Source organism: Euprymna scolopes, chromosome 2, assembly GCF_053919585.1.
Source record: "Euprymna scolopes isolate OS-2025 chromosome 2, ASM5391958v1, whole genome shotgun sequence".
NCBI lineage: Eukaryota > Metazoa > Mollusca > Cephalopoda > Sepiida > Sepiolidae > Euprymna > Euprymna scolopes.
The window spans coordinates 13315865-13331436 of NC_136483.1; the positions used below are offsets into that span (position 1 = coordinate 13315865).

Sequence of the window (15572 nt, forward strand, 5' to 3'; positions counted from 1 at the left end):
AAAAAAACAAAACAAACACCACAAATAAATATTTAAAGATATGAAAAACTTTAAACATAAAACTATTTCCAAAATTACTGGATTCAGCACAAAAGAACCCGAAAAAGGTTAATATGTTGTAAAACAAAACAACCAAACCAAACTCCATGAATAAACAATGATATAAATGCGGGAGTGCCCCAAGAGTCTATCCTTGGACCTCTGTTGTTCCTAATATTCATAAATGACCTCCCCGACAAATTTGCCTCTGAGATGGGTATATATGCTGATGACACCACACTCTATAACAGGCACGACAGGTAAACAAATGAACACATATCTAAAGAAATGGCAGAAACACTAGAGGATTACCTCCAATCTGTAGTGGAATGGGGACAAAAATGGATTGTCACGTTCAATGCCACCAAGACTAAACTAGTTTCCTTCAATAGTTACAACAAACCTTCTCTACCACCAATAGCAATGGCCAACAACTCTTTATCTGAGAGTACATCTTTCAAACTCCTTGGCCTAACGTTCACAGGAAACATGAATTGGAAAAATTACATTGAAAGCATTGCCAGGGCTGCTGCAAAGAAGGTAGGCTTTCTCTAGCGTGCTAGAAAATTACTAACACCCGAAAGTATCCTGTACCTCTATAAGGCCACCATTCACCCATGTATGGAGTATTGCTGTCATATTTGGGCTGGTGCATCTGCTACTAGTCTCTCGCTCCTAGACAAGGTTCAAAAGAGATTCGCCGATCTGATAGGCCCTGAACTGGCATCTAAGCTTCAGCCTCTATCCCATCGACGAAATGTTGCATCCCTCTGCCTGTTCTACAAGTATTTTAATGGCGAATGCTCTGATGAACTGCAAGCACTTGTGCCCCCACGACGTAAACACCCTTGACAAACCCGACAGGCTGCTAAATCTCACCCTCACACAGTAGAGATCTCTAGATGTAAAAGATCTTTCTACTCAAGTAGTTTCTTCCCCAGAACCGCTAGACTTTGGAATTCCATTCCAGGTCTCTGCTTCCCCAACTGTACTGACATGCAGAAGTTCAAGTGTAACGTGAACAGACATCTTGCTACCCAAATCCCCACATAGTACCCTAGTAGATGTTACCCCTGATAGTAGCCCCCTACACCATAGTGGCAATGTGCCTTGTTTGGGGTGAAAATGTAATAAAAAAAAAAATATTTAAAGATAAATTGAAGCATAAAATTTTTTTCTAAATTTACTGGATTCAGTATCAAATAACCTAAAAAGGATTAATATGTCTTAAAACAAGACACTCAAAGCAACCTATCCCCTGGGGTGAATGTCATTAGAGTTTTACAGTTACTCTTGTTGACAAAAACTGTTGATCTCTTTTTTATGAAACCATTTTTCATTAATTTTCTTACATTTCATCACATATCTTATCAAATATCTTAGAGAACAGAAATCAAACTATCTTAGTTTATCTTCAAGAGAAATTTAAAACGTGTTGTAAGAACAGAAAATATCCATTTTATTTTCGTAAAGATAATTTACATCATTACGGGAATGACTATGAAATTTAATTTTGCACTGAAAGGATCAAACCAAAAAAAACATTTTTTAAGTGATCATAATCAACATCTTCCATTGTGATGATAAAATGTTAAAGGTTTTCTTTTCTTTTTTTTTTTTTTTTTTGCAGCCCACGATGACAGCATCTGGAGCTGTGCTTGGGGACGAAATGAAAATGACGGTGTTGAGAGCATCGTAACTGGCAGTGTTGATGATGTCGTTAAAATATGGAAATGGTGAGTTAAATAATATCAAATATCTAATCTAATAAAATTACAATGTAACAAAAGACAGCGTTTAAATCTATATAATGCATTGAAGCCAGTCTATTTTTCCAAAATTTTCATTAATACATTCTTTCCTACAAAATCAATATTTCGTTCTGAATAGCCAGTTCTTCTTGTTGGTTGTGTTCCTATGTTCTCCAGAATAATAAAATGTAATCAGATTTAGGTATTCTGTTCTTGTCCTATATTAAAAAAAAAAAAAAAATAATGAAAAATGTGTATGATAGATGTACCCAGGATGAAACAAAAACATTATATTCCCAAAATTACATAATTTCATCAAGTTTTATTTTTAAATAAGAAAATTAACATCTTGGAAAAAAAAATATCTCAACAAACAAGGTCGATAACTCTGCAATAATTCACACTTCTAGATTTATGTTGTTTATATCTTCAAGTATTTATGGAATTTGGTTGTTTTACTTGCTGATCAGCCAATCAATGCACGGCAAAGGAGCAGACGATCTTTGGGGAAAATATTGGAAGAAAAGTCAACAAATTAAGTACACACCACACTTTCAAACTGCTGTTTCTAACAACTTTATGCAAGATTAATATTTCCACATTGGATCAATGGTTGCAGATGCCAGATGTCGTTTCATATTGCTAAACAAAACAATTAATCGCTGCAAAGAAAAATTGCGTATCAAAAAGCTACTTGATAAGTGAAGTTTCTCTCACATTCGCTGACTCTTCTCACCCTACTTTGACATCTATTTGACATTTGTTTTCACTTAAAACAATTTGTTATAAGAATAAAGGTATAGGTCACGATCCGCATCCCTGTGTTTACAAATCCATCTGCCGGAAGTGGCGTTCGACAAATTTTTAGCTACAGACGATCACAACTGTATAGAATGTACCTTTTTTTATGCAAAATAAAAAAATAAGTTTTATTCAAACAGTCTTTATTTGAACTAAATGGACCTTTTTAAAAAATATTTATGAACTGTTTTTTCCCGAATAATATAATTAAAATAATACAATAAAATAGAACTTTTATAATGAAATATATATTATGGACTGTTTTCCAAACATCGGGTGTTGGTAATTTTTATAAATAATAACGTTAAAAAATACAACTTTTATAATAAAAGTTAAGTAAATGTTGATATCGAAATTTTAAAATTAAAGTTAGTTTTATTTTAAAAAAAACGAGGTGTTTTTTTTCTTTTCGAGATATTTACTGAACCATACTGTGGTAAACCACAGATATAACTTTGTTGATCCAAATGATCCTAGTATTCACACAAATCATGTGGAAAGTAGCTAGAGACTTTGTAAAGTTAAATTCAGATCCATGAGGAGGACTAGCAAAGCAAACTTTAATAGTCATTTACAAGAATTCCTCTGGCGGTGGCGAATCAAAGACAATTATTTGGGGAATATCATGTATTGGGTATGATTTTTTTATGATGTTTGATTAAAATTCATAAACAATGAAAAAAAACAAAACTTTTTCTTTTAAATAAATTTTAAAATTTTATGTTATAAAAGATCAATAAAATCTATTTTATTATATTTAAAATATTTACTTCAGTATTTTCCTTGCGTAGTGTTTTATGCTTTAATAATCAGCGACGATTGGCAGAAGCCAAAGTTGACGTCATATTCTGAGCAAACTTAGTTACGTCTGGTTCAAATTCTGCACAAGTACCTTTTTTCTTCATTTTTTTTTTTTCTAACAGTTTATTCCCTAATAATTTAATTGTAACTGATGCAGAAACTAATGTTGGCTTTCATTTTTGTTGTTGTTTTCTAACACATTTATATTTTTTTAATTTATTTTGACTGAGACATGATTTAATTAATATATTATTTGGATGTAAAACTGAAATCCATTTCAACTTAAATATCACCTAATAATTAATGAATCTGCTCCCTCCCTTCCTCCCACTAACACATGATTTCATTAAAGATATAGTTTAGGAACAATGTTCAAACCCATAGTTCAATTTCAAATAAGTTGTTTTTCAGATAATGTCAAAATGCACTCCACTTTAAGTATTAGCTATTATACTATTACTACTAATAATAATTCAGCTACTACCAATTATAATAATAATAATTATCCAAAATTCAAAATTTAACGGGTTGAAGACCAAAACAAGTGCAGAATTCTTCTTTTTTTTTAATAAATAAACATATTTATTAAAATTAAATTCAATATTTCGATTCATAACAAAATCTTCAAATATATTTTATCTTTTATTTTTTTCTTACATACCATGATTGTGGTGGTGGTGATGCTTGGCACGTTTTCAGATGTTGAAGTGTAATGTTTAAATGTCTGATATAGTACAAAACACTGCTCTAGCATGTATTTGCTAAGTAAAAAAAAAATAATTCTATAGGTTTGAAGACCAAAGCAAATGTAGAATTTTTTTTTTAATTTTAATAAATAAATGTTCATAACAGATTAATTTTAATAAACAAACGTTTATTTATTAAAATTAAATTTGATTTTTCAATTCATAACAGATTAATTTTAATAAACAAACGTTTATTTATTAAAATTAAATTTGATTTTTCAATTCATAACAGATTAATTTTAATAAATAAATGTTTATTTATTAAAATTAAATTTGATTTTTCAATTCATAACAGATTAATTTTAATAAATAAATGTTTGTTTATTAAAAAAAAATTCTGCACTTGTTTTGGTTTTCAAACCATTAAATTTTGAATTTTGCATTCCAGATCAACAGTGTTAGACTTTTATTACTTAATAATAATTACATATTTTCTAAAAGTCTGTTTAATTATTAGCAAATAAAAGTAAAAGGACAGCTAGGCAATGCAATTGTCTACAGCTCGTTAAAAAATAATCTCAATACATTCTATCTACTGTAGATTATTCTTTGTTTAATATTTTGTTGCAGGGAAGACAACACAATTCAACCAAGACATATTCTCGAAGGCCATCAATTGGGGATTGTTTCCATTGACATCAACACTTCAGGCACTTGTATCCTTTTCATGGAAAAAAAACATAGACGAGGAAGAATTTGCAATAGTGTGCAATCATTGTAAGTTTTCTATAAAGGTATTATGGAAGCTTTGTATATAGAGGTATTATGGAAGCTTTGTATATAGAGGTATTTTGGAAGTTGTACATAGATGTCTATTGATATATTATGTCACGGAAGCAATGATTATCATGAAACATCAGAATGTTGCAAAAGTTTTTATCCTATCTTTTATGTGCATGAGATGGAAATTTATATGACTAACAGGAATAGCTTGAAGAACCTTTTCTCATGTTTCCTATAACACCTATTATCTTTTTCTTTATTCTTATTTTTTAAAATTTTATAATACATGATTTTGGAGGTGTATTCTGCATTGGTTCCATGAAGTTAATCGAAGTAATTTTCAATAAATGTCTTCAGCATCTCTGAGGCATACCAGTGTTTTCCAGGAATGAGTGAGAATCCTGCATACTCCTCCTCTGAGCCATATATCTCCTATTAACATTTTTGTCTTTTTTTTTAATTGGTCCCCCAACAAAAGGAGGCTGGACCTGTAAATTTACCTTTGTCCGTCCGTCCATCCATACTTTTCTTAATAACTACACCGTGGAATTTTTTGAAATTTTGCACAAACATTAAACATGATATGAGTAAAAAAAAGTAACAGAACAAATTTTCCGGGAAAATTCCGGTTGTCCCCCCGGGGATGCCTTTCGGGTTAAAATGGCTAAAATTGACACTTTTGTGCTCATTAAAAAAATTGATGTCTTGGATTTTTATAAAACTTTCTGAAAAGTTGTAACTAACTGATTTCTGTATAATTTTGTTTGTCTATACTTTGCAATAACTCTTGAGTGTGCTTCAGGGGCTCTTTTAGGGATAATAAAAACACTCCATTTTTAGGACTATTTTACCATATTTGTCCAAAATTTTCTGTGTATGTCTATTTAGCAGTTTTGCATGGTGCTAAACTCAAGTTTAAATATGTTAAGACCTTGGGGACTTTTGGTGCTAAATGGGGGAGGGGACAAAATGATGGACTTAGTCATTTCTTTTTTTTTATGGTGCAGAACTCAAATTTACACATGTTAAAACCTAAAACTCCACTGTTTGTTGATTTTCACCAGGATTTGACATCCCCCTGGGGACTTTTGGGGCTAAATGTTGGGGGGGGGGATGCTGAACTTAGTCATTTTTTATGCCTCGTTCACTATGCACTCACGGGGGACCATGCATGCTTCACTTGTTTTTATGATTTTCAACTTCTAAAAAAAGTAAAAGATGACTGATCCAAATGAAATATATTTATCCAAGTACCTTTGTTATATAATGGAGCCCGATGGTGGCAGACTGACAATTTTAGCTAGTGCATATAGATTGATTTGAGTAACAGTGCTTCATTGTTTAAGTTGGAAAGTTATTCAAGTTTAAATATCTGTTGCAAACACAACTGCAGTTTGTTTTGAAAAGGGATTATGGGGGTTGCACTAGACTTGGGTTGAATAAGTGCAAAGTAGTTCTTGACATATGGCCTGATTGTCATCAGATTGTGACATCACAGAACCAGGTGCATCTTAATTTTTCATCACAGAACCAGGTGCATAGGAGCAACAGTTGGCAGGATTTGTGACAAGATTCATGGTTGGGGAGCAAGAGGAAACGTGCATTGCAATTGAAATGTTGCAGAATCCAAGACACCCATCCCTTAAAGATGGGGAACTAGGAATTTTTAACCTGGTGAATGCAAAAATAAAACTCAACTATATCCAAAAAAGCACAAGAGACTTGCGTCCATTATTGTTGTGTTACAAAAGGGTTTTGCTTTCAGAGGATTAAGAACACGGTACATGTAAGATAGATGTAAACAACACAAGAACATAGGGCCATGAGAGACAAAGGTATGTTGCATATGGACAGCTGAAACATTTGATCTACATACTGTAGAACTACTTTTTTATGTAAAAACCTTGTTGTAAAGCCCAAAAAGATTGATGTGCCATAACTTGAACTGAAGTAAATAAGAAATAAGACATATAAAGACTAAATAAGCAATTGAATAGAAATATATAAATATTTATGAACCGAAACAAAGAAATAATCTTTTTTTTTACTCATGTTCACCCCTTACAAAGGTATGTCAATACTTGGCATAAGAGGCTACTATTTAGGACCATGCCTAGCAAAGATTAACAAGATGTTGGTTTACATTATATTTAAACTTCTGCATATCAGTACAGTCAGGGAAGTAGGTAGCAGGAATTGAATTCCAAGATCTAGCTGTTCGAAAGAAGAAACTATTAGAGTAGAAAGCTTTCTGGCATTTAGAGACTTCAACAGTGAAGGAGTTATTTATTAAGCAAATTTGTCGGGAATATGTACATTGAGGGGGCACAAGTGCAACGAGTTCATCAGAGCACATCCCATAAAAATATTTGTAAAACAGGCGTAAAGATGCAACATTGCAGCGATGGGACAGGAGTTGGAGCTTAGTTGACAAAGTGGCACCTATTAGATTAAAAACGCTGTTTTGGGACCCTATCCAAGAGGGAGAGACTAGTGGTTGATGCACCAGCCCAGATGTGGCAACAATACTCCATGCATGTGCGAATGGTGGCCTTGTAGAGGTGCAGGATACTCTCGGGTGTGAGTAGTTTTCTAGCTCAATAGAGGGAACCCACCTTTTTTGCAGCAGCTTTCACAAAGTCCTCAATGTATTTGTCATGGGTATCGGTGGTTGGAGAGGCGTCTTGTAATTGTTAAAGGAGAGCGACTTAGTCTTACTAGCATTAAATGTTACCATCCATTTGCATCCCCATTCTACTACGGTCATTTTTTAATGATTCTGCCATTGTCTTAGATTTATGTACATCCGTTCTTCCCTCATGCATGTTATAGAGCATGTATGTATCATCAGCAAATCGTAACAACATTATAAAAATTATGTATGAAACCGGTATATTATACCTCAGCTAATGTAATTTCAGAATATATATGCTTATGGGGGAAGAGTTGGGGGACAAGCAGACAAGAACCAGGGATTACAACTTTAGATATAATGAAAGAATAACATAAAATTAGTGTTCAAAATATTAATGTGGAATGTTTGACAAAAATAAAATCTTAATCCAAATGAATAGATGTTTATTTTGTATGCAGTTATGTTTACGGTCAAAATCTCTTCTAGTTTATATATATATATATCTATATATATAAAAGCGAAAATGTATGTATGTATGTGTGTTCGCTTTTTCTGTATGTCTACAAAAGGCTTTTTTCAGAGAAGCGGTCGGTCGATTCACAACTTTTTAAAACTTTTTATATCACATATAAATCGTAATATCTCACAGTTAACAACAAAGCTTGCCTGTCTATTTAATTTGCTCGATTTCGGGAAGATAAATATTCAACATTTGTCGCTCGCCACATGTGGGTTAGTCTTTTTCCTATAACATCTTAGAAAAATAAAAATAAAAAAAGCGTTCCGCAGTAAATGAAATACTATCCCACAGTCAAACTTGACCTCATTAAGTCATTAAAACGGACACGTGCCAAATCCAAGTAATTAAATAAATTCAAACATGTTTCCGTTAGCATCTCGCGGTGGGGCAATGGTTAACGTCACACATTTTTTTTTTTTTTCACACTTTAATTTACAACTTTGCCTCAACGGTACGGGTTCGATCCTATCCTCATACTTACTTTTTTTTTTTTTTTTTTAAACCCCCCCCCCACACACACCTCCAAAAACAGTCCTCTCATGACAAGATCGGTTCTACGCATGCGTCAGATGACGTCATAACCTGATTTAGCTTAAATATTTGAAGAATTGACACAATTTCATATACGTCGTGTTAGCTCAGTTGGTTAGAGCGTTTGGTCATAATCTAAATGTTTTGGGTTCAAATCGTGGTGTGAAATGTCTTGTTTTTTCTTTTCGATTTTTTTAAATTTTAATATTGAAGCAGGGTTATTTAAGCCATTTTTTATGTAACATTCGTTTTTCTGTTTTTTTTTTGTTTTTTTTTACTTTGCTTATTCTTAGGTTTTCATTAACACCCCCCTACCCAACCAACCATACACACCCAAAAACACCCAGGTACCCACCGATTTTTTAAATTTTAATATCAAAACAGGCTTATTTAAGCCATTTTTCACATGTTTTTTTTTTGGGGGGGGGGTATTTTTCAGAAGTTTTAACGTCCGTTTTTCTGTTTTCTTTTTTGTTTTTGTTTTTCAGATTTTTACATTTAACATCGTTTGTTTGCCCTTACGTTAGTTTTTTTTTTTGTGTTTTTTTGTTTCAAGCTGTAGAATCAAAAATTACTGATAAATTGGGTCCAAATTTTTTTCTTAAACTGAAGATTGCATTAGCATGAAAACACTAGTATCAGTAAGTAAAAATAATAAAATATTAAATTTTTTCATAAAAAAATATATCAGTAGGTAAAAATAATAAAATATTAAATTTTTTCATAAAAAATATGTTTAATTTCCTGACTCTTGTGTCCAGTGGCTGCCACAAGTAGTCTTGGCAGTCAGATCCGAGTTTGGGATTTAGAAACTGGAAAACTGGCCAAAGGAATTGATGCGAATCCAGGTAAGCAAACAATGTTTTCTAAAATTCTCTTATTTCAGGAATACTAATTAAAATATATTCATCTCTAAGTTTGATTGCATTGAAATTTGAGAAGTATAATGGTTCAGTATATAAGAAAATTTTGTCTAATGATAAAACATATTGTCTGTATTTTCCTGATGGATTGAAAATTAGAATTTAAATAAATATGATAATTTTTTATGTTTACATTTACATAAACATGCAATTACTATTATTACATGCAATAAATAATAAATTTCAATATATTTACAATAAAAAAAAAAGGTTAAATTGCGCACTCTAATTTTGCTTTCCTTCAAAAGGAATAGGTTTAACATGATGCCATATTGGATTTGACTCAACTTCCATGCGTAAACAAAATGCGTTTTCAAATTGATTTTGACTTGAAAGAAAATTGTTTCTCTTTGAAAATCACAAATTATTTACAATTATTTCTTATGAAAAAGTATTTACTTTGTATAAAAAATAATAAAATTAATTCAATCAAGATACAAAAAATATTTTCTATCTTTTCTTTCTTTTCATTTATTAAATCTAATTTAATTTATAAAGTTAGCATGTCTGATTTTAAGTTCAACCCAAACAGCATTTAAGCTGACAAATCAATTGTTTTTGAATAGATAATTGTAAACTGGATTTGTTTTAGCCAAACACTAATCAAAAAATCAAGTAGATCACCCCTACTACTATTTTGCCAATCCCACTAAAACTGATTTAACAATTAAAATATAGATATTTGGTGCTACCAGATCAGGCTGTCTATAGATATCGGCTTCCTGACTTAAATGTACCAAACATTGGTATTATTGTTTTTGCTCTTTCCTTTTGCAAAACTCAATCATGTTCTGCAAAGCCTAAAACAAAAACAATTTTCTTTTACAAACAACTAAACACCATGAATAAATATTTGAAGAGATAAACTTTTTCTTCAAAATTATCAGATTTGGCATTAAATAATGTCGTAAAACAAACCAAAAATATAATCTGATTCTGATAAGCTGCTTATTCAATAAGAATCCAAAGTATTTAAAAAAATTTTTTTTAAGATCAACTAAAATATGTTTATGTCCATCAAAATATAATTTAAATTTTCTTGATATAACTTTTTTTAAAGCAGCAAAAAAAGAAATGACTGTAACTTTTTTATACAGAAATGTTTTTTTCCTCTTTCTTTTAGCTGATGCGTGGACCATTGCATTTTCCCCAGATTCTCGTTATTTAGCAACTGGAAGTCACACGGGCAAAATAAATTTATTTGGTGTTGATTCTGGTCAGAAGGAAAGTTCTATGGATACAAGAGGAAAATTTGTTCTTAGTTTGGCTTATGTGAGTATTTTTATTGTTTTATTTTTTTGTTTCCATTTTATGTTAGTATTTTTATCGTTTTGTTGTTTTTTTTTTGTATTTTTTTTTTTTGCTTTTTTTTTGTAATTGCATTTTCATCCCAAACGGGTTTATGTGAGTGTTTTCATCATTTTATTGTTTTTCTTTTTGTTTTTTTATTGCGTTTTCACCTCAAACAAGATGTAGGGGCCAACTAACTGGGACATAATTGCAGGGTCACTATTTAGGGAGTTTAGCAGCAAGATGATTATTTACATTACACCTGAAACTTCTGCATGTCAATACAGTCGGGGAGGAGGTAGGACAGGAAGCCGGAAGTGAATTCCAAAAGTCTAGCAGTTCTAGAAAAGAAATTATTAGTGTAGAAGTCTTTCTGGCATCTGGGGATCTCTGTATAGGGGTGAGACTTTGTTTCTTGTCGGGTTTGTCGAGGGTATTTATGTCAGGGGGCGGGGCTTGTAGTTCATTGGAACATCCATCATTAAAATACTTATAAAACAGGCGGAGAGATGCAATATTTTGTTGATGGGACAATGGCTGAAGTCTAGCTGACAGTCTAGGACCAATTAGGTTAGCGACTCTCCTTCAGGCGTAAGTAACTTTCTAGCACAGTTGAGAGATTCCATCTTCTTTGCAGCAGCGGCAGCAATGCCCTCCATGTATCTGTTCCAACTCATGTTCCCTAGCTATTGGTGGTTGAGAAGGTTTCTTGTAATTATTAAAGGAAAGAAGCTTAGTCTTAGCAGCATTGACTGTTACCTTCCATTTTTGTCCTCATTTCACTACAGATTGAAGGTTTTCCTCTAACATTTATGCCATTGCCTTAGTCTCATTGATTTTCCCCTCGTGCCTGTTATAGAGCGTGGTGTCATCCACAAATATACCCATCTCCAAGACAATTTTATCAGGGAGGTCATTTATGAATATCAGGAATAATAAAGGTGCAAGGATCGACCCCTGAGGTACTCCTGCATTTATGTCATATTGTTTTGACGTACGACCATCGAGGACACCTGGATTTTTCTCTTATTTAAGGATTTAATTATGTTAAGTATTCAGCCAGTAATACCATATGATCTAATTTTCCTGAGAAGACCATCGTGCCATACTCTATCAAAAGCCTTAGATATATCTAGAGCTATTGCCCTATCCTCCCCTGCTTTGTCCAGGGTATGGTGTATACGTTCGTGGATAACTAATTTAAAACTATAAAAAAACGTTTTATGAGAGTTCTCTTTTTATTAAAATTTAACCCCATTTTTTTTTTTTTTTTTTTTTTTTTTTTTTTTATTCAGCATTTGGTTTCTTAGATCTGCTTTTTTTGTTTTTTATGTTTTTGTTTTGTTTTTGGATTTTTTTTTTTAAAGACTGATTTTTGCCACTAGAGATTTACGACTTTGTAGTTTATTTCTTTTTTTTTCTTTCTTTCCCTTCCTTTTTTCTTTCGCTTTCCTGTTTTTTCTCTTCCTCTCTTTACCTTCAGCAAATCATCTGGGTATGTGAAGGCCAAAAAACGTTTTAATCAAAACTTCCTGTATCATTCTCTCTCGTATATATTTGGAGTGTTTAGCTTGCTAACAGCATTTTTTTTATTATTATTTATATCTTAGATCAAAAAAATTTTAATGTTATGAAAAATGCAAAAACAATCTCTGAACATAATTTTTACACAAAAAACTAATTTTAACAAAATTTAATGAAATTAAAAGCAAAAATGAAGTTAAAATGTATCAGTTAATACTTTCAGTATAGAAAAAAGTTATTGTAAATTAACACCCTTTGTTAAATCATCTACCCATTTCTAAAATAACAAAAATGAGATTCTACTTTATTAGGAAAATTAAATTTTACAATATTACTGAACAATTATTAATATCATCAAACTTAGCTAAAAGAAAGATCCTCCATGGCCACACATTCAAACAATATCAATGCAGGTGCGTCCCAGGGAGTCGATACTTGGACCTTTATTATTCTTGATCTTTGTAAACAACCTTCTCAATGCAATCGTATCAGAGATGCATATATTTGGTGATGACACCACACTCTATCCTCAACATGTGGACGAATCAAACACATATTTAAGGCAAGGCTAAATTTAGTCTGTACAAGGTGTAACGATAAAATTGTTGCCCTAGAAAAAACGACATGATTCCATTTCTGTTTTATGAAAACCGATTTTCTTTTTTTGTTGCAGACCATCTACTAGTTGGCCAGTTATGTACAAATCCCAAGAGCAATAGGAGTCTTCTGTCATGTCTGAAAGTGACACAATATTTAATGAGGGAGATCGGAGATACACTGCTATACAACTCATGCTCTTTACCGATCCAAGTTATGATAATAGAACCACCCTCAAAATTCAAATCCAATGGTTCAATGGTTGAGGGCACAACTAAGCAAAGTTTCCGGCCACGGTTATGGTCTTTGGTGTGATTTCAAGTGAGGACCGCATCATGCCACTCTATATCTTCGAAGTCGGCTTGAAAGTCAATACCAAAGAGTACCTGGATATGCTGAAGAGTGTGGTGATCCCCTGGTGCAATCAGGTGGTTGCTGACAGACCCTGGGTGTGGCAGCAGGACTTGGCGCTGGCCCACAAATCCAAAGAAACTCGGGCTTGGCTTCTCTCACTGCCCCCCCTCCTCCCCTGACTTAAACCCGCTTTGTTTGATCATACATCGAGAGCATCACTAACATGACCTCCCACAACACCAAAGCCAGTCTGATCGCCGCCATCCACTGAGTCTTTGCCAGGCTTCTGCTGACGCTTGTGGAAAAGGCATGCTCCCAGTTTTGGACTAATATTGAAGCAGTGATTGAGGCTAAAAATGGCTACATTAAATAGATGTTGGCTGTATTACATAATCAAGTTACCTGAATTGACTTTTTTCAATAAAAGTTTTAAAATAAAGCTGTTATGTTGTTTACTTTAGGGCTACAATTTTATCGTTCCACCTTGGAATGGAGCCGAAAGACAAAGTTCCTTTCTTTTAAGAATTATAAGAAACTGTTCCAACCACCAATTGTCCTATCCTTGAGAGTCCAACATCCCAGTCTGACATTTTCAGTCAACATGAAGTGGAATAAGTACATAGAAGATGCTGCTAAATCTGCTGCAAAGAAGGTTGACTCCCTCTACAGAGTTAGAAAACCTTTCACACCTGTATCTCTACAAAGTCACCATTCACTCAACCATGGAAGATTATCAAATTTGGCCTGGTACAAATACGTGCCAAAAACTAATAGGCCTATCCAGCTCCAACTCATTGTCTCATCGTTGCCGCAATGTTGCATCCCTGTGTTTATTTTATAAGTACTTCCATTAAACGTGTTCTACTGAATTTGTACCTCTCTTCACTTTCATTACAGAAATACCCAGATACCGAAAAACTCTATTTAAATAGTTTCTTTCCTTGGACTGTCTGCCTTTAGAGTTCCCTCTCTGTTTCCCTGACTGTATCAACATGCTGAAATTTAAATGTAAAGCAAACAAGCGTTTTGTTGCATAAATCCTCACTTAGGATGTCTCCACTGATGATTAGAGTAACTTATGTGTCAGTGGCAATATATCTTGTTTGGGGTGAAAAATAAAAAGCGTCTGTACCCGTCTTCCTTCTTGTTTTTTTTTATATTTTCTGCCCAGGCATATACATAGAAATTTAATATTTTCTAAAATTCTTTGGAGGCAAAAAGTTTCTTCTAATGCAAGAGAATATTTTTATCTCTGGATTATCATCTACATCTACAAATTTTTTTTATTGTTTATTGTGTTGAAAAAAACAATAATTTTTAATAGATATGTTTTGTTTATTGTATTGAAAAAAACAATAATTTTTAATAGATATGTTTTGTTTATTGTGTTGAAAAAACAATAATTTTTAATAGATATGTTTTGTTTATTGTGTTGAAAAAAAACAATAATTTTTAATAGATATGTTTTGTTTATTGTATTGAAAAAACAATAATTTTTAATAGATATGTTTTGTTTATTGTGTTGAAAAAACAATAATTTTTAATAGATATGTTTTGTTTATTGTATTGAAAAAAAACAATAATTTTTAATAGATATGTTTTGTTTATTGTATTGAAAAAAAACAATAATTTTTAATAGATATGTTTTGTTTATTGTGTTGAAAAAAACAATAATTTTTAATAGATATGTTTTGTTTATTGTATTGAAAAAAAACAATAATTTTTAATAGATATGTTTTGTTTCTTCTCAAAGAGTCCTGATGGCAAATACATTGCATGTGGTGCTATTGATGGAATTGTGAATATTTTTGACACAACAACAGGACGTTCATTACATACTTTGGAAGGTAATAAACTGTTTTTTTTTTTTTTTTTTTTGCATTTTCAAACTTTTGAGACCAAAATAATTCATCCTAATTGGTTTTTTTTGGGGTTTTTTTTAAAGGTTTTTGTCGTCATCTAGTATAAAGCAATTATTGATTAAAAGAAACTTTTCCAAAGTTTTGTACAATTATTTCAACCTTTTTTCGAATTACTAAATAAAATATTATGGAACATACAGAGTGTCTTAATTTTGATTTGGAAATACAAATATTCAGTTTTATTAACTGGCAAACTTTTCAGTTTTAAAATGACTCAAATACAATTTTTTTTTATAAACACACTTTAACTCATTCTATATTGAATATTCTGTTGCAATTATGTTTTAGAGTTGAGGTATTTTTTTCATATTATTTTAATAATCAATGCTTCATCATACATAAAATATCTGCATCAACGGTAAGATAGGTTTTATTATTTATATATTTTTATTATTGGGTATGACTAAATTAGGTA

General features: G+C 31.9%; 1 protein-coding gene across 1 annotated transcript in view; it reads left to right on the forward strand.

Annotated features, from left to right (window-relative positions):
• LOC145288639 (uncharacterized) overlaps nucleotides 1-15572 on the forward strand; it is a 66651-nt gene that overhangs the window by 46336 nt on the left and 4743 nt on the right. Inside the window, exons 3-7 of the mRNA XM_080136344.1 lie at nucleotides 1670-1775; nucleotides 4709-4794; nucleotides 9309-9395; nucleotides 10594-10742; nucleotides 14989-15082. Coding sequence (XP_079992470.1) covers nucleotides 1670-1775; nucleotides 4709-4794; nucleotides 9309-9395; nucleotides 10594-10742; nucleotides 14989-15082 — 522 coding nt within the window. The remainder of the gene's footprint in view (nucleotides 1-1669; nucleotides 1776-4708; nucleotides 4795-9308; nucleotides 9396-10593; nucleotides 10743-14988; nucleotides 15083-15572) is intronic.